Genomic DNA, 24681 nt, shown 5'->3' on the forward strand with positions numbered 1-24681 from the left:
AGGTGACAGCCGATGTTTGGCTCCGGTCTTTCACAGAAGATAATGAATGTATAGATATTCCACGGCTGATTGATAGAACACAGCACAATTAGAGTACAGAATGGAGCACCTAAATTATTTTCTAGCCATCTAGATCGGAGTAACATCCTCTTTATATCCCCGTAAGTTGAATCGGGAGGCGTAACTCGACAGCGCTGGTTGTCAACCGGCGAGACGAGTCCTTCGTATCATACTGCTTCTGTATCACCATGACGCTAGAAACTGGCGCCAAATCAAGGGCAAGGGGTCGAAGACAGTCGAATTTGGTTGGGCTATCACCACGTCAGGAGGACCCGATTACTATTAGCGTTCCGGCCTCGGCTCACCAGCCGGCTGCCTTTGTGCAACACTTTAAATTACACGATGGGCATGTTTTGCAGCAGAAATCATCGAGAAGACGTAGGAACGGAACATGAGAACCCACTAGGCACAGGCCGCGGGCACGCCGTTGTGTGCGAAGACCGTGACGGTGAAGCTAAAACATCATCATCAGTACACTCCACCCCTCCCCGTGTACATATGTGAGCATGCTTTTTGACAGCGACCGGTGAGACAACATGTGCCAATGGGATTGTTTCCGGAGGAATTAGTTACTGGACCCACTCCCACGAGATCCCGGCGCTCGTGTTCTGACCCACGATCACATGAAGAATATCTTGCTACCACGGACAAACCCAGTAGCCCCGCCAGAATATCAAACGGCAGGTGGGAATCAATTGATGGGCCTTCCATCCTGCGAAGCAGAATGGACTCGCGGGATGAAATCGCGTCGCAGGGCGGAAACCCGAATTCGGACTCAGATAACCGCATTCGCTCCCCTGTCTTTTAACAGTATGACGTGCACTTATCTTATCGTGTGTTGCTTGCTTTAAATTGGGATGTGTGGCTGGCTAAAACTACACCTAGTGCTTCCCCTCCCGCTGAATACTCGGTCCGAGCCACTTTTCTGCAGCCCTTCTTGTCAATCATGCGTGCATATGTGCGCGTGCATGCGTGCGCATGCATAGCTGCACGTATTTCATAGAGATCCGATGCGCAAAAGGATCGGCATTGATGTGTAGTCCTGACCCCAAATTGCCGAATGTCCACTTCCGTGTTCGAGCATAAGCGCAACCGACTCATCGGGTTGGAGCCGGCACCGGCAAGCTGCCGAGTCGTTACCACCTGCGGAAGTCTTAAACATTTTTGCTGGGCTCGCAAAAATGCCATGGGATGTGGTATAAAACAGTCTCGCACTGTTTTCTGTTCTATGTCTTCCTCAGTACCTGTCTCTAGATCCTATTGACTATACATTGAGGTGGTCGAGCACGCCTCGCGAACATCGGATCGGCTGGGAGCCAGTCTCGGAAGAGCACTGACTGCTAGTAAGCACGAAGCCACGCTATCTCACCCTGTGAAAATTTGGCATCGGCTCGACCCCCGAGGAGGTGTTCGACCGTTTGTGCTACCTGGGTTTTGATGAACAAAAGTGGGGGTTGTGAAAAGATGTCACTTGATTTGGAAGCGGGAAGGCTACTAATACTGATCTAGTACCAGTAACAGCGAGGGAAAAGCCTAACTGGTCTGCCCTTGCTCGAGTTCAGCGGTGGTGATTGCTGCAGGAGCGTGCAAATTTGAGTACTCCGTACTCTTGACTTGTCAGTCCGCCAGCGAACGAACCATGACGTGCCGGTGTCTAAGCCTGAGAGCTGCTGGAGACGGGACCGTGACGGGCGAAACTTAGGATCAGTCTAGTCTGTCGGCTTATGCAGGAACGGCCCGTAGCTCACCCTAGTGAAACTTGTGACACGTTCTTGTGCACATGCACATGCACACCGACTGTCTGGGTGGGGTAGATCTTGTTCACACATGGCTGAGGGTGAGGGGATGTGAGAGTAAGGCTCTGGACCTCAGGCCCACCCCAAATAGAGACCGGATCATGGAATGAATTCGTGATCCATCCAGCATAATTGACGTGTGTGAGGGACTCTGGTGATAGATAGCATATCGTCTTTATGAAAGATACTCCGCGTGGGACGCAATAAAAAGGTTTCGTAATGAGTAGCTGAAGCAATGTATTGGTGTTCGAGTCACATGCAAATATTATTAATAGTAGCGTAAACACATCGGCACACTTGTCCAGTTCTGTTATATATTTTCGAAAGCAGGGGGCGTGTTGGAAGAACTGCTCCAACAGTACCATGACGTACAACTTATTGCCACTTTACCAGCCTACACCATGTGTACCATGAGCTCCAGCTAATGACATCAACAGCTAGGTCAAATGATGGCTCCGGCCTCGTGGCAAGTATCATACCTTGGTTGGAGCTGCCACTATTTTCAAATCGTTCTTTCAGGAAGACCTGTAAATTCAGATAGCACTTATACTTGCTGGTCATGTAGCATTTGTTTATATAGATGGGTGGTCTGACTTGGGCATAACATCCATTTGACAGCATTTCTTCTGCTGATCGGTCTCCGAAATATAAGCATGCTGACAGAAAGTCCCACGCCCCGACACGTTGTACAATGCGATTGGATGCCTTCCACGAATGCATCGTAAATCATTGTTCCATACGCCAATCGAGTTGGAGAGTACTTGGTGCCTAGGCAGAATTTCCGACACGCGGGGAACGCATGTGCTAGAGAAAGTCGTTGGAAAAAAGTCATTTTGGGCTGAAATGGTAGAATTCCAGGGCTGTCGCTGCAGGGTCGGGACTAGAGCCTGCAGAGATGACCACCCCAGAGAGATGCAGTGCTATGAACTTGCCGATCCTGTTGGCCATGACTGGAGCGCCGTAGGGATTGGGCGACGAAGGCTCGGTAGGGCTTTTTCTGCGTGGAAGACTGTTCAAAGCCCTTGTTCGGTGTCAATGTCGCAACGATCTGATAGACCAGAGCAGGCTGGGCTCATGTGTTACATATTCTCAAACCTTCTCAGGGTCTCAAAGTCATTTTTTTACGCAACAAATACTCGGTCTTTCTGCAGCAAGACGTGGCTTACTACATCACGTAGACTCGTCCACAAGAAAACCATCTGTTATCACGTTGTTGATGCATCCAAATGCGGTGCGAGCGTTGCTGGTTCATTCTGTATAGAAATCTTGTTGCCTTATTTAATCTCGCACACCCTCTTGGCTTTAGTACATGGCAGGGCGGTGTTCCTCCTTCACAGGGCGTGTGTCACCCCCCAATACAGACAAGGTGGTGCTCCTTGAACATGTATTTGGCTGTGTATAAAATTGAACCTTTTCCTGGTGATCCCATCGGAAACCTTATCCTCGGTTACTTTCAACCTTCGGCTTCAGACATAGCAGTAATACATTGTGCGTATGCCACACGCTGATTCACAATAATCATACTCCAGCATTCATCTACTACCAGCACCATCAATTATGGATATCTCTGGCCCTTGTCTTCCACTGAAGCCTGATGAATCCACAACGCTATTTCGACACGACAGATGGCTGCGGCCTAGGCCGAACACTCAATGGCAAAACCTTGAGAACCAGACACTTATCGATCAGAGCCGGTTCAACAGCGCATCTCTTTACGAATATGAAGCTACGTCGGATAGTGACGAGGAGGAAATTAAAAGCTTCCACGAAACATCTAATTCCGAAGGAAGTGACAGCGGTACCGAAGAAGACAACATCATCGAATGTTTTCTGAGGGTGATGGAAGACCAAGATTTGCGCCGCGATTCAATTGCTAGGTTACGCCAACTGTTCAAGTCAGTCACTCTAGAGCGTCTGGAAGAAGGCACTAGGGACTTCGAAGGAAGTCGGATATTGCTCGAAGACAGGAACTTTTCTCGCAAGCAGTTCCGGCCTTACCCCAGATCAATGACGCCAAAGCATCTCTACAGCGCCCTTGGAAAACAGGTAAGGAGAAATCTGTATCACCAACTTTCTTGGCCACTCACAGTACACAGAGATATCCTGCCACAGTCTCATCAGAGCCCGGGAGTCTGGTGACAACGACAAGCAAGCAACATTGGGCCGGAACACTCAATTCGGGTTTACTATTGCTACTCTCTAGATTCCATGGTGGCTCATGGTCCCTGAAGATCCGTGGTGGTGAACCAAGAAGGGCGGCCGCCTTAGCTACTCCTGCCAACAGCCCAGGGCCGTGGACGGAATCCGAAGATTGTCCAGTAGAGAGGCGCACGCTGTAAGTGTTCAATACCACACAAATGTGAAGAATCTTCCACCGAATCCTTACCGTACGGCCTGACACAGATACGTATCGAATCCCAATGAATGGAGTGCTTTCGTGCTAGCAGCGACCGCAAGCCCTTCTCAGGCCCCGGTCTTGCTTGATTTCATTGATCAATACCTTGAGTTCGAAACCAGAATTTTTGTTGACCCCAATGTGCGTTCATACTCACATTTTCAAATCTGAGTCTTTCTGAGTCTGCTTCTGACACATTTCAGCCGTGTCTCGCGCGCATGACACTTTGTTTTCATCTTCCCTTTTGTACATTCCGTGAGCACCCGTGCACAGATAGCCGACAAGACCGCGATGGCAGGCCGCAAAGAAAGTCTCTTGCACTGCCCTCTATGCAGCTCCCATGCACCTTGAAACCTTCATTGGGTGGGTGGATATGCGACTCGCAAGTGTCCGCTCTTATCTCTGTGGTTGATGTCGGTGGATGGACTGCCTACGTGTTCGAGGATACTTACTACAAGGCGCGTGAGCCTTCGCAAGATCTCGATATCTTTTGCTCGGAACCGAGCTTTTACTTCCCCGATGCTCTCACTGCAGGAGCGATCGATTCGACTCGTTACCTTGGACCGAGAGAGTATTTTCTTAGGGTGTTTCAGATTCGGATAGAGCAGGCCTTTCGAGAGTGGCAAGTGGTTGTGGACAGATTAGAAGAATTAGTGCAATGGTAAGTTAGCTGACCCCCGGACCTTATTCCTGTGCTGTTTATCATATGTGAACCAGGATCAATAGCCTGACGAGATCGAGTTTTCAGGCACAGACCCAGTCGCGTTTTTGACCCTCTTTCTGATTCTACAAGTCGCAAAAGTAGCAAGCGCGAAGAGCAGATACTACAACAACGCTATTCTGATTGGATCAGCGATATGAGTGTTATTGTGACGGACCAATCCGGTCAGCTTTCGGAGACACTCACCGCATGGATAGAGTTCGAGAAGAGATGCACCAAGTACTTCCCTGAAGAAACGCACTCGTTCTTGGAGACCAGCATTGGTCACACATTTTCCAAGATCACAATCCTGAAGAACAGGCTTGATGGCCTGAGCAATGAGATCTGCAACGATCAGAGCACGGTCCGTACCGATAGCCAACATACCAAGAGAGGATGCATAGGCTGATTGATAGAAACTAGCTCGGTGCTCAGCTGGCGGTCGAGAATAACGGGACTGCGCGACTTGTGAAAGGTCTCACTGTTATTTCTATTGTGAGTACGCACCTTTCTCCCATCCAAACAGCCGAAGTGAGGGACTCCGGGATTAAACCAAAACCTCGCGCTGTAGCTCATGTTGCCAATGGTCCTAAATATTGCCTTGTTCTCCATCCAGCCTGGTGTTATGCCGTTTCCGATGAACTTCACCGCATTTGTGATATCCTATTTTGTTCTTGCTTCTTTTGTCTCTGTGGTCTGGGTGCTTTTGGTACAGTGGGACACTTTGGTGAGACTTGTTCGTCATGCCCTTGGGAGGTTGGACAGTGCAGTCCACGTGTCACCTTCCGGGGCTGATAACAATCTAACGATCAGAGACAAGCCAGGAAAGGAAACGACGACTAATGATATAGATGCGGATGGTGACAGCAGTCGGTTTGGCGGGGTATTATATGCAGCTGGAAAATCGATCTGGCGCCATTTAAATCCCCTTGTCAGACGTGGTGGGGGAGAGGTTGCAGGAGCTGAGCCCGCTGGCCTTGCAAGTGTCGTTTATGTTTAAGATTCTTGTGAAGAAGCTGAGACAGACTTGTTCTCAATACTGATCGTATAGATGTGGCACTCGTCTTCTTATTTACGGAGCGTGCATTTGCTTTACAATGTTAGTGTCTTGGATTGTGAGTTAGGATAAAATAGGGACCCTGAACTTCGACCAAGATTCGTGCGATCTAGAAACTGTGGCGTTTGGAAGCAATGAATTTTCACTTATTTGATTTGATAATGAATCTCAAGATCCACGCTTTTTGCTAATATTTATCGCACTACTAGTATTGGCGGGCTAGATAGCAGCCGGTTGATGCCTAGATAGTGTGTGTGGTCGACACCTCTATGGTATGGTCACGGCCTGGATAAGTGCTTCTTCCTATATTTCAGATGCGCTTGGCCTACTCTAAAGTTGTAGTCAAATTCTTAGATGCCCATCAGGGTACCAGCTCCAACCTTCAAGGTGCATGCTTTGGAATGCTTGGATATAAAAGAGCGCCTTCTATCCCCGATCTTACTATTTCTGGGTGGAAATTCTTCATCCAAACCTCTCACCAGTCAAATCTCACAACTTCCTGCTCATCACGCACCCAAACCAACAAGCTCACAACCCCCAACTATAACCTCTAACAACACCCAAACTTCCCTTCAACATACTCAAGAAATCTAGATCATCACCCATTCCCACAAAATGAAGCTCAACACTCTCCTCCCTAACAGCACCACGCTGCTGATGCTGTCTACAGCAACCCCGGCACTGCCAACCGCCCCAGTGTCGGCCGCACCCAACAAAACTGCACAGCCAATCATCACTCCGGGAACCGGACATGTCAACCTAGGAGAGCTAGTGCCACCGCCACGTCAAAGGGAAGAACAAGCAGACCACTATCTCTTCAACATGACCTTGGAGTCATTCATAAGTCTGCGAGACCAACGTTACCCTTCCTATTTCTTCTGGGAAAGCGACGGTTGTTCCCAGTCGCCTGACTACCCTTTTGGATTTCCCTTCCTCCCAGCTTGTTACCGCCACGACTTCGGCTACGATCAGTACAAGAAGGTGTGTACCACCACCAACATTTCAAATCTCATTACCTTTGCTCCACCACATCCACCCCCCTCCTCTCATACCACACAGCTTCATCCAGTACTGACTTTGTGCTCTCCAGCAAAATAGGTTCACCTCAGAAAACAAGGCCAAACTTGATCGCAACTTCAGATCAGAGTATGTTCCATTCCTGTCCCTAATCTACCCCATCTCGATATGACAAAATTCAACTAACAGGATTTTCTAGTCTCTACCACATATGTTCAGCTCCTGATCTGGAATCGGATATCTGCCAAGCATGTGAAGAGGACCCGCACCGACAGGACATCGACTGCAAGCACAGGAGCGACATGTGCAAGTTCCCGGCTGAGGATGTCTGCAAGTGCCTTGCTGGTGAGTAAACCCGAACGCCTGATTCAGTCCTAAAACATACTATGATCATTTTCTAACTGGAGCAGACATATACTATACGGCTGTCAAGGAGTTTGCCCGCAAACAGAAGCGGAGACAGAAGAGAGGTTTTAGTGGCTTTAAGCTTCCAATCAGCTCGATGGAATTTCCCAGCATCGATATCACCAAGTTTGGACTGTGTCTGAACAAGAACTTGCATTCGGAGGACGACAAGCCTGTCGACTAAGGCGCCCCTTCGCTTCTCTCAGAATGGATTCACTACAACGACAACAGAAATCAGGACAAAACAAGATCGAAGGAGGGATGGACTGTCATTAGAATCGTGTGCCCTTTTTCTTTTCGTCTTTTCTTTTTGTTCCACTGTCTTCCGTTTAGTTTGTGGTGGATGACGTTGGAACCAAATTGTGCCGGAAGTATTACAGTTGACGGGACAAGTGACGGAGCAGCTACCCACAAGCGAGGGAAAAGGGCCCCACAAAACAATAATTGAGAGCCTTTGCGCCATCAAAAAGGAAATTTGAGGCTCAATAGAAAGAAGAAAGAAACTTGATCTCTGCTCTTCTTACAGCCAGATAGACTCTTAAGGAATTGCAATCAAGCGGCACACAATCTCTAATATGCTGCATGTGACATAAGACCATGGCATCGTGGATATCAACGATGACTGGTCACTAAATCGGCCGGTCTTCAAAGTTCACCCCCCTTCCCTCTCTTTCCAATAAATAAGATCTTGGTAGATCTTGGTAATTGCCCGCAGAATCATATGCTGTCAAAGGTATGTCGAATACGTAGCCTTGCGAGGCAGGGTCGTTTCGAGGGCCTACCAGGTGCTGTGGAAAAGAATGTCCCATGGGATGGCGCTCACGGATCCCGATGCAGTCCCCTGGTCACTGTCAGTGAATTCCTGCTGGTTCTTCAGCACGGAATTTCTCGATCCGAGGATCAGCTGGCCCCGCAGCTTTTCAGACTCCCAGTGGCACTCACAGCTGCCGGACGTGTATGGCGATAGCAAGTCGGGCCGGCAGTGAGATATTCATAGGGTTCAGAAGCTTATGAAAAGACCGAGAAGTCCGGCAAATTCCCAATCGTGGATGTGCGCGAAATGAGTTGGGCGGGTGAGGGGCTGCTGGCACTCCTCCAAATTACTTGGACTGGATTGTGTAAAACAGTATCCCTTGGGCCCATGTGGATGGATGCGGTGTCTCCGGAGTGGTCGCTTGGTGAGTCTACGTTTTCCATTGCGGGATGATGAATTCCACCCTCCCCTGCAAAGAAAAATGTGTACATTTTCCTAAAAAGAAAAGATGGCTCCACTCTAAAAATTAACATCTTAAAGCATATAAGTTACTCTTAAAAGAACTTCTTAATTAAATTTCCTTCCTTAAGGCTAATAATTAAATTTAAAAAGGGCCGGCTAAGATAAGAATAAATAATGCTAATAAGCACCACTAAGCATTACTTAAGGCTTAACTTAATACTCTTTATATTCCTTAAAATAAGCAAGATATATTTCTTAAGTAATTTTAAATTTAGGAAGTATTAAGAAGCGCTAAGGTGGGAAAACGGGCCGCGCTAGCTATTATAGGAAAATGTACACATTTTTCTTTGCAGGGGAGGGTGGAATTCATCATCCCGTTTCCATTGTTCATACCATTCGATCAATGTTGGGGTCTCGTACTCCTTGTAGTTGCCGATTTGACATTCTTCCGCTTACTTGTGCAATCAAGACCAACCACTTGGAGCAACGTGTCGTTCGAAGTTGGAGACAGTCCAGGACCTTCATTCCTTGGAACTGCTGGACGGAGCTTTCTCTCCTACATGTGACTCAGTTGTCAGCAGATTCTCGTTCCTGGCGATCCAGATGAGCTATTTTCCGACCAATCAAAAAGAAATGGTGCTTAGCGCTTCTTGTCTGATAGGGTGATAGATGCTGTGTGCGTAGGGTGCCACCACAAGTGAGACTTCGGATAATCAAGTGCCACAGAAGAACCTCCCCTTGTGTGACAGTACTCTCATCTTATCAATTCACCCATGAAGTAAGAGTGAAGCACAGCTTGCAGAAGTCTACTGGAAGAAGTATATTCAAGACGATAAGGCTACTCAAATTCGTCTCACCTCCTGGACTCCTACTGGCTTCTCTGCTCGACGCATCGTATTCTCACCTATAAGACTTCTTCGCAGCGTTCCAGTCGCTTCAAATAAATCCCGTTACTCCTTAACCCGGGATCCCTTTTCGTGCCAACCATTCTCACGACATTCCATATGTGCAGCTGCCCAGCCTCCTTGATGCCTCTAGCTCTCGGTAGCTCAGTCAAGTATCACAACATGCGCCAATGGTGCAGAAATCCATCATTTCGGTGTTAGAATCTTGTAGATAAATATTCAGCTTTCCTCTGATACCAAGCTTGAGCACCTGGGTGAGCCGATCCATTCACTCCACATCTTGCCAACCTTATTCTACTTCCAACAAAGCAAACATGAGAGTCCCAACAGGTCACGTCTTCTTGGTCGCCGCGCTCGGCTCCCTGGCAATGGCTGCGCCAATTCTCAAGGTATGCCAAGGACGACACTGGGAAATCCAAAGCATTTCGATGATTGTGTACTGACAAGGCGTACCAGGAGCGTACTGACGCTGCTGTGGATATCATCCCTATTATTGAGCCCATTGAGAAGCGGATCGAAATCATTGAGGATATCATCAACCCTATCAAGCCTATTGAGAAGCGGGTTGATATCATTGAGGATATCATCCCTATTATTGAGCCCATTGAGAAGCGGGTTGATATCATTGAGGATATCATCCCTATTATTGAGCCCATTGAGAAACGGGTTGACATCATTGAGGATATCATCCCTATCATTGAGCCCATTGAGTAGCCGAACCATGCTGTAAGTAGCCTCCGGAGCTTGTCTTCTTGTGTGCAGGCCCTTCTTCCGACTTGTGTGGATTTTCCCTGGTCGTCCGCGACTGTTTGCATAGCTGCAGAGGATAGCTCAGTTGCTCATCCAGCAATGGGATACTCACCAATGACTTTATGGGCCTTTCTTGTTGATGACTCTGAGGCTGATTGCGACGCTTTAGGCCGAAGACTACCAGGTCCATGGTGACACATACGGTCATCAGTATGCTCTCAGAAATAGTCGTGAGACCTTGCTAAGGATTCCATTCAGTCATTAGCTTAGGGTACTGGAGCTTGATGGGGTAATCATAACCAAGAAGATGAATTATCAACCCACACACAAAACAAGAACACTTGACCAAAGTCACCACAGACCAGCTGAAATTGCCTAGTATTTGAAACCCGATATCTGATGCTATAATACTGGTTTCCTATATTGTTAAAGCATAGAGCGTCCAGCCAACAAAAGATTATAGCTTGCCACGATGTGCTCGCAGGTAAATCAGGGATCTCCACGCAAAGCTGACAACCTGTAAGAACATGGTCTGGAAATATGCCACTCGGTCCCGAAGTTGTGGCCAGTGTCCATATCCTAGTAGAGCTACAAACTTGGAAGCTATACGTAACTGAAACCAACCGGAATGCCGGCAATTGGTCACGAGGGCGAAAGCAAACCTACACCAGGAAGAATGATTACACCTCTCGGCATGGAAGAGGCATGCCAGGTGATCCTTCACGAATTCCGAACCCCTCCCGAGGAGGTTTGAGATCGCGGGCAAGATATCTTGTCAGTCTAAATCGGGGTTGGGGCCTCCTCCCGGTTGGTGGATCACACACAGGTGAACCGATCCAGACGTTCCCTAGCGTGACTCCGCATAGCAACCACGAACTCGGCAATGATACAGTACGCGGGCGCGGCGGGCCAGCGGGCGTTGCAGCACCACGCGGTTCCCCGAGGTCTCCGCACCTTGGCTGGTTCATGCAGGCCAGATAAAGTATCGTGGGGACGACACCACGCCCCTCACTCACCACAAGAAAGTTTCACTTTGCTCACGTTGCTTGTGGAACTGCTAATTGGCATCTATTTACAAAAATCAAAGTCTCTCAACTCGACACAATAAAGTCCTCACAATGGCTGCAACAATGAAGGCGGTCAATTACTCGGGACCGTTCAAGGTGACGGTCCAGGATGTGGAGAAGCCGGGCATCGAGCACCCGGATGATGTAATTGTCAAAGTCACGACTTCAGGTGAGCGCAATGGAGAAATTCACCAGCCAACAGCTGAGCTGCCAGGCCGTTCTTACTACGAGATGCTGATTTTCCTGAAAAGCAATCTGCGGGTCAGACTTGCACATGTATGAAGGCCGTACAGGGGCTCAGCCAGGAATCACTTTCGGGTATGTTACTGGCTCCATTTCCTGATAACAACTGACCTGCAGGCTAATTTTCACGGAGCCACGAGAACATGGGCATTGTAGAGGAAGTCGGATCTGGAGTGACCCTGTTGGAAAAGGGCGACCGCATAGTAATGCCCTTCAACGTCGCCGACGGTCGCTGCCGGAACTGCGAGGAGGGGAAGACGGCCTTTTGCACCGGAGTCAACCCTGGCTTCGCGGGCGGTGCTTATGGATATGTTGTGAGTATCTCCGGCCAAGTTGCCGTTACAGATGGATTTCAACAATGGGCATGCATATGGGTATTGTCCCCCCGTAGGCCAGTTGCTGACCACTTGGAACATCAGGCCATGGGCCCTTACAGAGGAGGCCAAGCGTATGTCCTCCTACACCTGTGATCCTTAGTGACTCCTCTAACAATGTGAACCAGTCAATATCTTCGAGTCCCTTACGCGGACTTCAACGCGCTGAAGTTACCTCCGGGAGGCGAGCACGAGGCAGACTTCATCCTCCTCGCCGATATTTTCCCAACCGGCTGGCACGGGATTACCCTCTCAGGGTTCAAGCCCGGTGAGAGCGTTGCTGTGTTTGGCGGCGGGCCGGTGGGTCTGATGGCTGCTTATTCCGCTGTCTTGCGCGGTGCTAGTCGTGTGTTGTAAGTTGAGTCTGTGGCACAACTGATTTTGATACATCGTATGCTGTGAATACAGCCAACTGACTCGAGTAATTTGAAGTCTTGTCGATCGTGTTAAGGAGCGGCTTGACGCTGCGGCCAAGATAGGCGCCGAGGCGGTCAGCTTTGAGGAGTTTGATCCTGTTGAGAAGATCATCGAGTTGAATGGGGGCATGGTGGACCGATCTGTGGATGCAGTGGTAAGTAGGGCGCTGGATCAAGGAGGGCTCGTTGACGGAAAAATGCTAATCAACCCTTGGTATAGGGATACCAAGCTGTTACTAAGGGCGGATCGAGCGAGGTTCCCAATATTGTCCTGGAGAACATGATCAAGGTCACAAGGCCCTGTGGAGGTCTGGGTATTCCTGGCCTTTACGTGCCTACCGACCCGGGTGCACCCGACAAAGCTGCAGGAGAGGGAATGATCTCCCTGAGTTTTGGAAAGCTGTTTGAGAAGGTAAGATCGTCTCTACTGGGCGGTATCCTTGGAATTGATGGACTGATACCATGACTGAGGGCTAATCAATGACGGTAGGGCTTATCGCTTGCAACTGGTCAATGCAATGTGAAGGCGTACAATCGTTATTTGCGAGACCTGATCATTGCAGGAAAGGCAAAGCCTAGTTTTGTGGTGTCTCACGAGGTAAGACTGCGTTCGAGCACCTGTTCTTGACATGAATGATGAGACTGACTCGTCTGCGATCTCAAGATTGAAATCGATGATGCCCCGACTGCGTATGAGAAGTTTGACAAACGAATCGAGGGGTGAGTAGATCATTCCGGTTGACAAGCAGTTAGACCCGGGTCTTCGATCATTTGCTAATAGTGTATCGTCGCAGTTACACCAAGGTGTTGATTCACCCAAATGGGCCCATTGCTTCAGCTGGTGAAGGCGCCTCTAAGAGTGCCGGGGTTTGGGGCGAGGGTGGGAAGGGGATCAGGAGTGTTGAGAAAACCATCAAAAGCTGGGTGTAAGCAAATGAGTGAGCTGTGACCGGATGGATGTCTCGTCTGCAACAAGACTGTCTGTCGAGGAGAGATGAGATCGATCTTTGAACTCAAGTGTTTTGATTATCCACACCCCTGTTGACCTATCGCCCGTCCTTCACCGGCTGTTCCAGATTTAGTTACCAGTACAAATGATGCAGCAATATTTCCGGCAGTGTCTCCCACTCAGTAGACATATACGAAATCCTCATTGTTGAGGTCCGTCAAGTCGAGCAGTCCCCTGTCCTCAGCCAAAGTCCTATGCTGCGGGAGCTGCGCATCCTCAACCTCGACAGTTTTGCTTGCCTGCATCTTGTCCTTGCTGATCATCGACTCGTCAATGATGGTGGCACTCTTGCCCAGCTCCTCACGACGCTTAGCATGCCGCTTGTTAAGGAACATGAGATAGAAGGGGATAACGGCTGCGATCACCCCTACCAAAACGAACATGATGAGGTTGGAGATTAGTCCGGCGCGATACAAGGGTGCCTGATCGGTGGAGTATAGGAGAGGCCCGATGACATTCCCTGCACACATCCCGATGAACACTACCGCCGAAGTGCACTTCTTCTTCGTGTCACCCCCAGAGTTCACGGCCTGCCAGTTGTAAAGCATGGGAGTGATGGCGGCGAGGCAGGATACCTGTTTTTCTTGTGAGTTGACAGCATCAAAGTTGGATCAATGGTCAGACACATACAAGATAGTAGCCGAACAGCAAGATACCCTTCTGATGTCTCGGAACGGTGAGAAGGAGAACAGTTCCGATGGTGGGTAGGACAGCTGTGGCCGCGATAACCAGCCCCTTCCTCTGAATTCTCTGAGCGATCCACCCAGTCCCGATAATGGCAATCACCTGAATCGCCCCAAACGGTATGTTGAACAGAATAGTCTGGAAGCTCGAGTAGCCAAACGACTTGACAATCAAGCTGCCGAAAGTTGTTATACCGCCACTGGAGATGGAAATGGCAATTATAGCGATGAACCACAACCACGTCTTGAGATCATAGGCCGTCTCCCAGACGTGGTCCCACCGCCAAGTCCTCGATGCGACTCCCATCTGATTTGCTCTCAGCCGTTCCGTGGCGATGACCTTCTCCCTCTCCGAGATGAACTTCGCCTCCATTGGGGAGTCTGGCATTAGGGCAAACAACAAGATGGAGTAGGCGACGGTGAGCAACCCGCAGAACAGGAAGATGATCTGATACTTGAACATGGTCTTGCTCTCGATGTGGCCCAGGCCGTACGTGAACAAGCTGCCGATGATGCTCGTCACGCCGTTCATGGCGTTCCAGTAACTTGTCCTCAGGGTTTGCTCGCCACGTCGCCACCACATCTGAGTGATGGCCACACAGCAAGGGGCTATCATGGCCTCGAACGTGCCCTATGGAATCCAAATTAGCCGCAAATAGTAATATGTGATTTCTGTAGCGACAATTTGACAGAAAGGGTTTGAGCCGGGGTGCTTCCACTCACGAGGACAAATCGCAGGCCCAGTAAAGAGGCAAAGTTTGTGCAGGCAGACATGATGCAGAGCGCTGAGCCCCATAGAAATACAGCAGATGCGATAACCTTTCCGTTCGGCAATTTGACGAGGAGAACAGCAGCAACCGGCTGCATGACGAGCTGCGCAATGTACAGAATGGAACCGAGCCATGAGTATTCTTTACCGACGAGGTGAGCATCGTCAACAATGCCGAAGATGCTTGTGACTAGATGGTGTGTTCATCAGCTATGATAACAAGGAAATGGAGGGTCGGCAAAGTCTATAAAACCACAGGAGATTCATTCTCGAGCGCTTCATACAGGACCGAAGTCCATAGATGGTAAGGATGTATCAAAACAATTACATACAACTGTTGATAAATACCCGTCAACAATCCGTAGCAATGGTTCGTCTAAAGGGGGAAGACACACCTAAGGGTACTCTTGTCAAGCTGCTGGAAAAAATATGCCCACAAGAGCAGGACTAAGACACGCCTGTCGATCTTGTGCAGCACAGCTTTCTCCTCCTCGACGGAGAAAGAAGTGTCTCCATGGCTGGCCAGGAAGTCGGCCGCCCGATCGTGGTCCCTCTGTATCTCAGGGGCGGGAGTGATCACGTCGGCCGAGTTCTTGGAGTCTGCTGCAGCCATGTTGCTGAGAGCTTGGTGCCACAAGAAGTACGTGTCTGCAGTTCACCTGTTGAAATGAAAAAAGCAGGATCGTGTGTTGTGTGTGGTCACATCGATCCAAGATGCTGGGTCGTCCCCCGACTGGTCGAGGCAACCAGGCGGGGGGAACATGATATCCCTTTTCTATCGCCGGAAAAAGCAGCCATCCCCCTCGCTCAGATGGAACGTTGACCGGCTTTTGTGCGACCAAGAGCAACAACAGCCCGTCGGGTACTCCCCAAGCTTGCGGCATGACCAGCCACCAGAAGCTTGATTGGGTAGTAGCGTGAGGGAGTTGAGACAAGGATACCGGGCTGTGATTCTGTTCTCCGCAGATATACCGGAGATCATCTTACGTGGACTCGCCGGCTCAAAAGATCATTACAGTATTAGTGCTGTGGTGGTGAGGGCAGCACCTGGGCATAAGGTAATGGGCCCCCGCTGTTTCCCCAACGGCCCGGCTAAATGCATTTGGTTCCCCAGATTTTACCCCGGACTCGGGCTCTGGCTGACAGCCTGGGAGCCTGCACCACTCGAACCTAGCGAGTGCCTAGACCCTGATTGACTTTGGCGTCTCGGCTTCTGGATCATTGACCACCGAGATGCAGGTAGGAATGCGTGTGTTGGCTAGCTCGTGGGATCACAAGTGACGTTCATGAGTTTCTGACCGACCCCTCTCCAGACTACATATTTACTACGTGTCTGTACGGGTTTTCGACTTTCTGTATCTAGAGGATTCTGCAGATCATTACTTCAACACGGTGCATATTGAATTCATAATAAGTCACAATGGGCGAAAAGGAATCGCAGAGGAAGCGGTACGCACTTGTCGGCACCGGTGGGCGGTCTAGCTTCTACTATACCGCCATCGCAACAGACTACAGGGCGACCTCTGAGATTGTGGGGCTCTGCGATACCAACCAAACTCGCATGAATGTCGCGAACCACAAGCTCGAGTCTTTGGGCCATGGGAAAGTTCCTACGTTTCTGGCGGTCGATTTCGACAAGATGATCACGACACTGAAGCCGGATGAAGTAATCGTGACTGCGGGGCCGGACAGGCTGCACAACATCTACATCGTCCGAGCGATGGAGCTAGGATGCAATGTAGTTACAGAGAAGCCCAGTGAGTTGACCTGACGAACATGTGCCCTTAGTCTTTTCAAACTGGGGAGTGGATGAAATTCCATCGGATCAATCTCGCTCTCAGCTCCGCATTATGGTATCGGCAGCTGACCACAAATTTGTCTGACAAGTGACCATCGACACACCGCGCTGCAAAGAGATCCTGCGCGCCGTCGACCGGACGGGCCAAAAGGTGCGCGTGACCTTCAACTACCGGTACGCGCCGCACAACACGCGCGTCTTCGAGGTCCTTCGCAGCGGCGCCATCGGCAGGGTGACGAGCGTGCACTTCGAGTGGATGCTCAACACGTCGCACGGGGCCGACTACTTCCGGCGGTGGCACCGCGACAAGCGCAACAGCGGGGGCCTGCTGGTGCACAAGAGCACGCACCACTTCGACCTCGTCAACTTCTGGCTGCAGACGCGGCCCGAGACGGTGTACGCGCAGGGGGACCTGAGGTTCTACGGGCGCGAGAACGCCGAGGGGAGGGGCGTGTCGAGGTTTTATACGCGCAGCCATGGCAGCGAGGTCGCGAGGGGGGACCCCTTTGCGCTGCACATGGAGGAGAACGATGGGCTCAAGGCGCTTTACCTTGATGCTGAGCACGAGGATGACTACCACCGTGACCAGAGCGTGTTCAGCGATGGTATTTCCATCGAGGACACCATGAACGTGCTGGTGAGGTACAAGAACGGCGCGGTCATGACGTACTCGCTCACGGCGTACGCGCCCTGGGAAGGGTTCCGGGTGAGCTTCATCGGGACAGGAGGGCGGCTCGAGGTCGAGGTCGTCGAGAACAGTTATGTGAACTCGGGCGGCGACCAGTCGCTCGAAGGGTCGCTGGAGAGGCGCACGATCCTGCTCCGGCCACTGTTCGAGAAGCCTCAGGAGATCGAAATTGGCGAGAGTAAGGGAGCCCACGGTGGAGGCGACTCGGTCCTCCTCCAAGATTTGTTTGGCGAGCCCGTTTCAGACGAGTACAGACGGGCCGCCAGTCACATCGACGGAGCGGCCTCGATCCTTACCGGTATGTTTTACCCCTTCCGACCAAATACGGAAGTCTCCGGGGTGGAGGGAAATAAGAAATTTCCGGAAGCTAACCGTGACAGGCATCGCCGCCAACATATCGATTGCGACGGGGCAGGTGGTGAAGTGTGATGACATCTTGGCTTTGCCAGGGTGAAAAAGTGCCCACTACTTATTACGTGGCCCGGGCTATAGTAGGCAAGAAACAGATGTCTACTCCGTGCCTGGTCCTAGAGACAGTGGAGGAAGCAAAAAGCTTGGAAGCAGAGGAGACCGAGCAGTCGGGTCGCTTTGTCATCTGCTTAGAACGACTTAGAAATGCAGTCAGTGCCGAGACTAGACGGAAAAGACATGGGTGTGAGCAGAATAGTCTACCAGAGATTACGTGCCGCGAGTCAATAACCTCCGATTCCTGCGCAGGACAAAAGGGGCTGAGGGCCCTCTGCCGGCGATCATGGGTACACCCCATCGGCGGGCCTCAGCCCATGAGAAACATTCCCACTCCGGCATCCGGCCCTCGCCCTCAAAGTTCGCGACTGCGAAGGAGAAAAAAAAATAAAAAAATTAAAAAGATACCCACCTGCGCGTGCCTTCTTCCGCCCTCCTCCGATGGCGCCGGTGATTCACAAGGACAAGCGAGCTTAGGAAGGCTCGAGGAAGGCTTAGGAATGCTCGCCCCCCACTCCGCGCGGTGGAGCAGCGCCAGCGCAAAAAGATCTTATCGGATGCTCCTGTAATCCGATCGGCACCAGTCCAGACTCCAGTCTGCTGCTGGATCCGGTTCTCAGAGCGCCATCGGAAGTGGGACCGGGAGCTACCACAGTAGCAACAAATTTAACAGACAGGAACGGAGTGCCTGGATTCGGCCGTCGCGTAGGGTTCCGCAGGTGACACCTTGGCGCCGGCTTCTGGATGAATGGCAGCGTTTCACGGAGAGTGGCTAACGCCATGCCCCTGCCACGCCCCACACCCGCAATCTGGCTGGCAGTCTGCAAAATAAGCCGACCGGGACCCCGTATCCCACCAAAACCCTTCACATTGCAACCCGAATTTCTCAACAACCAAATAGTGTGTGCTCGGTTCTAATTATATTCAAATGTTCAGAATCGGCGTCTGATTCTAATGATATAAAGATATTAGACAAGTTCCATGGTTGTGGTTGATAAATAAATGGAAGTACTGAGGTACGGTCGGTTTATTCTGCAGACTGCCAGTCTGGATGCTTCACTCGCGAACAAGGTGGGCAGGGCGCAGGCGAGGGGGACTCGCCTATTGGGCCTCTACGCAGTAAGGGCGTCGCATGGCCAGCCCTACTGAGTCCGCTTTGGCTCTGTCATTCGCGCATGAGGGGCGACACTGGGCGTAAATTTAGGCACGCGAGCCGAGACCGAGCCTGCCACCGTAGCAACCGAGTGGTTCGCGCACGCCACCTCCGGCACTGGCGATGAGGCTCATGGCCCTCCCTTTCTTGCCCACACTTATGTTAATATTTCCCGGTCTCAGGTCAGGCCAGAATAGGAGCTTCTGGGTCACGACAGAAGAACCCTGGCTTCTTGTTCGTTTGGTTTGCCTTATCCTATCCCCTGCAGGGAATGTGCGTGCTGTAGCATTTGTTTCTCGAAACAGCAGCTCAGTTCGCCGTGTGCGCAGTAGGGGGATGGCCAAGCAGACGTTCCCTTGCCCGGCGTCGCAGGATCCTCGCCCTGATAGTCTCAATGCGAGTCACCCTCCAAGCCCACTAGCGGAGATAGCAATCCCTGACGGGAAGGTGCAACTTTACTCGACCTTTGATTTTTTTTTCTTCTCCCATTATTCCCACCAGATAGATGGCCCGCGTGCTGGCTCAGCCTGACTGGATTCTTGGTATGGCGTCCCGTCCGAGTTTGGTTCGTGCTCCGGAATGTCGCCGACGGCGGTGGGTTCCCCAATTGATTGCAACCCCGTCGCGTGGTTTGGGAAAAGCTTGGTTCCTTGCGTCTAAGTGCCCAGTAAGTCGAGGATTGTAGGGGCCTGCTACCATGCCCTGGTGAGTGTCAAGGAAAATAGACGACGGTCTAGAAGGTGCCGTGGGGGTTGGGATGGCAGCATATAAGGACACCTGCCCGATCACGAACGACCCGGTCCTGGATGTGACGACAGAGTTCATCCCAACTTGAAGCCGGCTTTCCTCCCTCACCTTTCGTCACTCTTTGATCCGCGATCAAAAGCTTTTTTTTTTTTTATAACAAACGCCGGCCTCGTTTCTTCCTTAGCACCCCTCGCCTTGACCCGAGTCACTGCAAGGTTCTGCAAAGAATAAAACAAACCTAAAACCCACGATGCTGTCCTCAGTCTTCACGGCTGCCGCCGTCGCAGTCGCCGGTGTCTCAGCTGCCCGGCCTTGGCTTAACGAGCCTGACACTGGTCTCGAGGCCGTCGTGAGCAACATCTCTGTTGGCCAGCTCCCTCCCCTGGATGAGATCGTCGGTCTGCCTGACTTTGACTGTAAGTAAACCTTGATGATCTCCTGCCGTTTATCAAAACAACATCGAGTCATCGATGCCACCTTTCATGAATCAATGCTGACTTTGCACATCACAGGGGCTGCTCGTAACTACCTCCCTGCGAAGAACGTTAGTTTTGCTCTGTCGAGGATAAAGTTTGGGGTTTGTGCATGTGGCTGATTGGGTTTGCAGTACACCTACTACCGAAATGGCGCTGCCGGCGAGTGGTCGTACCGGAACAACCTTGAGGTATGTGCATGAACCACTGCAACCTGCCCTGGACAGGGGAAACGACAATAGCCGCTGACCTTCCTCTTCAGGTCTTCAACCGCTACCGCCTCAGGCCCCGAGCCATGGTTGATGTCACCAACATCGAGGCCAGCCTGAACACGACCATCCTCGGCTACGACTTCGCCAACCCCTTCTTCATCTCCCCTGCCGCCAAGGCGCAGTACGGCCACCCCGATGCCGAGCTCAACCTCATGAAGGGGGCCGGGGCCGGTGGTATCCCCTACATCGTAAGCCTCTCTCTTTCATCCCGCCAACCCAGATCCAAGTCCACGTTTACTCACCATGAAACCAAAACCAGGTCTCGAGCTACTCGTCCCTTCCCCTCGAGGACATCGCCGCCGCGGCCCTCCCCAACCAGACCTTCTTCAGCCAGGTCTACTTCACCCTGAACGACACCCAGAACAAGGCGCTGCTGCAGAAGTCTGAGCGCGCGGGAGCCAAGGCCGTCGTGTGGGCCATCGACTCGCCCGGCTCGCCCGACCGGCAGCGCGCGGCGCGGTACGACGTCGGGTCGGCCAACACGCAGTTCGTCAAGAACACGTGGGAGGTCTACCAGCAGTACCGCAACTGGACGACCCTCCCCATCGTCCTCAAGGGCATCCAGAACGTCGCCGACGCGAGGGCGGCCGTCGACCACGGAGTCAAGGCCATCATCCTCTCCAACCACGGCGGCCGCAACCTGGACGGGTCGCCCTCGTCGCTCGAGGTCGCGCTCGAGATCTTCAACAACGACCCGGAGATCTTCAACGAGATCGAGGTGCTGGCCGACGGTGGCATCCGCTACGGCACCGACGCGCTCCGGCTGCTGGCTCTCGGTGTCAAGGCTGTTGGTATGGGACGTCCCTTCATGTACTCGAACGTGTACGGCGAGGATGGCGTCAAGAAGATCATCGCGCTGATGAGGAGCGGCCTCATGAACGATGCTGCCAACCTGGGCCTGGGCGACCTCAAGTCCATCAAACTCCACCTATGTCGACTGGACCCCGAGCCCCTTCTGGGGTATGTAAGTCTTCCTGGTGCGAGGACACGGAGTTTCGGTGGTGGGACGATTTTTTTTGATGCCCTAGGTGTGGGCTCTTCTTGTAAATAGATATATGTAGACGCGCGACTGCACATACCCAGCAGGTGAAGAATACAGCGACGTCCCAGCCATTTTTATTTGTCTCTGTTGCATTGCGTGTTGATGGTCCACTCAAGTGGGTTCGTTCGTACCATCGTACCAAGACCGGCAGCTAGTGTAAGGGTCCGAGGTGGTGTTGTGGGTCTCGAGGATAGATCTCAGATGCGCATCTGCAGGCTAGCCGTAAAAGGCGATGGGATGTGTGCCCCGGTCATGGCAAAGCATAGTCTAAATCTCGAGGCATCTCAGATCCGGGTCGACGATGATGATTATTGGACCAGTAAGAGGGTTGGCAGCCTCGTTCCATTTATCTGAGAGTGCGCGCCGGGCATTACATCTGAGGCCCGTCCAAACTCGTGCCAAGAATTGCAGCACCCGCCTTTGGTGTCACAGCAGCTCGTGTTGCGGGTGCTGCGGGTGCTGCGAGAGTCATTCAACAGTGTGCTGCAGGTGGACAGCGACAGCCCTAGGGATAACCTTCCGCCTCGGGATCTGGGGCCCTGCAGGTGAGATGGGATGAGATAGATACGAATCCGTGGGGTCGCGGGGGAAACACGAACAAGCCCAGGCGAGTTTGCCGGCGTGGCCCCCTGTTTCGATTTCGACCCGAGCTCCAACCAGCAAACAGCCGCCCCGGGGATGCAACATACCGACTTGAGCCGGCGGGCCAAGGTAGTCGGATCCGCGGGACGTGGGCCTCAACATGCCCGATCTCATTGCGGACTACTTCACCTCAACCTCGAGACGGCCTCATCTTCACGTCTTACCCTATTGCCAAAACACTCAGCATTCCTCGATAGACATCGCCGTAAAGGATAGATCGACCTCGTCCACCCGACAAACATCACCTGGCAATTGACGCAAGACCGTTGTGAGGGCGAAAAGAGACATATCCGAGCTGCCATGTCTCAGTCCAGTGACACTGTGGCGCTAAGCGGCAGCCCACCAGGGAATTACCCACGCTCCAACATCTTCGACTTCGTCTTTGGGAATCCATTTTCACAACAGTCCGACTTTGTCCCTGCGTCTCAAAGACTGCCCCGTATAGAAGACTCCCGACCCATCTTTGTGGACAACAACAACGGTGAGAAATACCTTCATCCGCCGAAAAGGCTCGGCTTACGCGATTTCCCCCCCCCCCACCTTCCGACCACTGAGGGAACGTCAAGCTGACAGCATCCCCCAGACCGCACACTCACCTTCGGCAGGGCCAGGGACGATGCCCTCACAGTAGCCGCGAACCTGCGGGCCCTGGGCCTGGACCCGGACCAGATCCAGAGCTTGCCCCCAACGGCGACATGCGCACGCCCCGAGCTGGCGCCGGTGGTGCTGATCCAGCTGCCCAACTGCGTCGCCTTCGCGTCCATCCTGTTCGGCACCTTCGCCTCGGGCCTGACGGCGTCGCTGGCCTCGCCGGCCCTGACCGCCACCGAGATCGGTTGGATCCTCCAGAACGCGCGCCCACGGGCCATCATCACGGCCAAGGCATGCTCGGGCGCCATGCGTGAGGCGCTCAAGGCCCAGGAGGACGCTGCCTTCTTCGCCAAGGTCCCCGTCTTCACCGTCGACGTGGCCGGCGACGCGTACCTCTCGGGCGCGGAGACCTCGTCGCCCTCGTCATCATCTTCGCAGGAGCAGGACTGGTCCGCCCTGCTCAAGAGCCCGTCCTCACGGGTGAAGTCCTACCACCTGTCGGCGGTGTCAGCGCCAAACCGCACCGCCGTGATCCTGTGGTCATCAGGGACCTCGGGCCGGTCCAAGGGCGTCCTGATCTCGCACGGCGCGCTCGTCTACGCGACGGCGTCGATCTGGTACGACGCCGACTACCACCGGCCGGGGCTGGCGCAGAGCTGGCTGGGCTACGTGCCCTTCTACCACGTCTTCGGGCTGTGCAACATCTTCCTGCTGGCCCCCTCGGTCGGCGCCTCCTGCTATGTGATGAACGCCTTCTCGCTCGAGGCCATGCTCGCCGCCACGCAGCGCCGCCGCGTCACCTACCTGCACATGGCGCCCCCCGTGGCCGTCATGCTGGCCAAGGCGGCCGTCGTGGACAAGTACGCTCGCGAGGGCGGGTTCAGGACCGTCGTGGCGGGCGTCACGGGCGGGGCGCCGCTCGGGCATGAGGTCGTGCTCGAGGTGCACCGCCGCCTCGGGTTCCGCGTCAAGATGGGCTACGGCCTGAGCGAGACGTGCAACACCTCGATGCAGCGCGGTGTATCCGAGGCGGACATGCACGCCGGCGCGGGCGACAGCGGGAGGCCGCACTACGGCGTCGAGCTGCTGATCGCCGCGGAGGGCCAGGACTTCAGCAAGGGCGGCGACACGGTCCCGGGCAAGACCGGCGCGGCGGGCGAGATCCTGATCCGCGCGCCGTGCCTCATGAGCGCGTACCTGCCCATCGGCGGCGTCGGGGCGGGGGCGGGGGCGGCAAAGGCGCAGCCGGATATGAGCATCACGGCCGAGGCGCTGACGGCCGACGGGTGGTTCCGCACGGGCGACGTCGGGTTCCTGGACGCGCGCGGCGCGATCCACATCACGGACCGGCTCAAGGAGCTGATCAAGGTGCGCGCGTACCAGGTGGCGCCCGCCGAGCTCGAGGCGGTGCTGTGCAGCAGCGAGGCGGTGGCGGACGCGGGCGTCATCGGCATCTACGACTCGAGCCAGGCGACCGAGTGGCCGCGGGCGTACGTCGTGCCGCGGGACGCGGGGCTGGTCAAGAACGGGGACAGGGCCGGGCTGGAGAGGCTGGCCGCGGAGCTGAGGGCGCTGGTGGAGAAGAGGACGGCGCGGTACAAGTGGCTCGTCGGGGGCATTGTCTTTGCGGACGCGATACCCAAGTCGCCTAGTGGGAAGATACTCAGGAGGGTCATCAAGGATGGAGGGGTTAAGGGTGGGATCGAGGTCTCGGTGTACCAGCAGAAGAAGAGGGACTCGAAGTTGTAGACGGTCACGACGTAGCCTTTTGCCTCGGGGCGTCTCTGTGAATAATGACATTTAGACTTTTCGCTGTATCTGTGTGGTCCCTCACTGCTGGATCTATGTCACTCCTGGATCTATGTCATTCCTGGGTCTGTGTCACTCTTGGATCTATGTCTTACTGTGGCACAAATCTAACAAACCATCCACAATCTTCTCTCCCGTC

General features: G+C 52.8%; 7 protein-coding genes across 7 annotated transcripts; 6 read left to right on the forward strand and 1 right to left on the reverse strand.

Moving 5' to 3' along the window:
* Positions 1-5108: 5108 nt before the first annotated feature.
* On the forward strand, positions 5109-5794 carry INS49_009513 (uncharacterized protein; the record flags this gene model as incomplete). The annotated part of the gene is made up of 3 exons (XM_043170243.1): positions 5109-5315; positions 5375-5446; positions 5765-5794. 3 exons carry the CDS (start codon positions 5109-5111, stop codon positions 5792-5794), a joined length of 309 nt encoding a protein of 102 aa, XP_043024808.1.
* Positions 5795-6623: 829 nt separating this feature from the next.
* On the forward strand, positions 6624-7614 carry INS49_009514 (uncharacterized protein; the record flags this gene model as incomplete). The annotated part of the gene is made up of 4 exons (XM_043170244.1): positions 6624-6989; positions 7099-7154; positions 7225-7370; positions 7436-7614. 4 exons carry the CDS (start codon positions 6624-6626, stop codon positions 7612-7614), a joined length of 747 nt encoding a protein of 248 aa, XP_043024809.1.
* A 2251-nt stretch (positions 7615-9865) lies between these two features.
* On the forward strand, positions 9866-10265 carry INS49_009515 (uncharacterized protein; the record flags this gene model as incomplete). Its single annotated transcript, XM_043170245.1, has 2 exons — positions 9866-9940; positions 10008-10265. 2 exons carry the CDS (start codon positions 9866-9868, stop codon positions 10263-10265), a joined length of 333 nt encoding a protein of 110 aa, XP_043024810.1.
* A 1154-nt stretch (positions 10266-11419) lies between these two features.
* On the forward strand, positions 11420-13331 carry INS49_009516 (uncharacterized protein; the record flags this gene model as incomplete). The annotated part of the gene is made up of 9 exons (XM_043170246.1): positions 11420-11537; positions 11768-11925; positions 12031-12059; positions 12114-12338; positions 12418-12556; positions 12622-12813; positions 12892-12999; positions 13066-13121; positions 13196-13331. The coding sequence occupies 9 exons, from the start codon at positions 11420-11422 to the stop codon at positions 13329-13331; spliced, it is 1161 nt and encodes a 386-aa protein (XP_043024811.1).
* A 198-nt stretch (positions 13332-13529) lies between these two features.
* On the reverse strand, positions 13530-15475 carry INS49_009517 (uncharacterized protein; the record flags this gene model as incomplete). The annotated part of the gene is made up of 4 exons (XM_043170247.1): positions 13530-13985; positions 14041-14724; positions 14817-15052; positions 15319-15475. 4 exons carry the CDS (start codon positions 15473-15475, stop codon positions 13530-13532), a joined length of 1533 nt encoding a protein of 510 aa, XP_043024812.1.
* Positions 15476-16282: 807 nt separating this feature from the next.
* Positions 16283-17802, forward strand: INS49_009518 (uncharacterized protein; the record flags this gene model as incomplete). Its single annotated transcript, XM_043170248.1, has 3 exons — positions 16283-16619; positions 16777-17646; positions 17729-17802. 3 exons carry the CDS (start codon positions 16283-16285, stop codon positions 17800-17802), a joined length of 1281 nt encoding a protein of 426 aa, XP_043024813.1.
* Positions 17803-19963: 2161 nt separating this feature from the next.
* Positions 19964-24482, forward strand: INS49_009519 (uncharacterized protein; the record flags this gene model as incomplete). The annotated part of the gene is made up of 7 exons (XM_043170249.1): positions 19964-20129; positions 20226-20257; positions 20321-20377; positions 20449-20646; positions 20718-21422; positions 22359-22623; positions 22726-24482. 7 exons carry the CDS (start codon positions 19964-19966, stop codon positions 24480-24482), a joined length of 3180 nt encoding a protein of 1059 aa, XP_043024814.1.
* Between the last annotated feature and the right edge of the window lie 199 nt (positions 24483-24681).

The sequence above is a fragment of the Diaporthe citri genome (assembly GCF_014595645.1).
Source record: "Diaporthe citri strain NFHF-8-4 chromosome Unknown scaffold_4, whole genome shotgun sequence".
Lineage (NCBI taxonomy): Eukaryota > Fungi > Ascomycota > Sordariomycetes > Diaporthales > Diaporthaceae > Diaporthe > Diaporthe citri.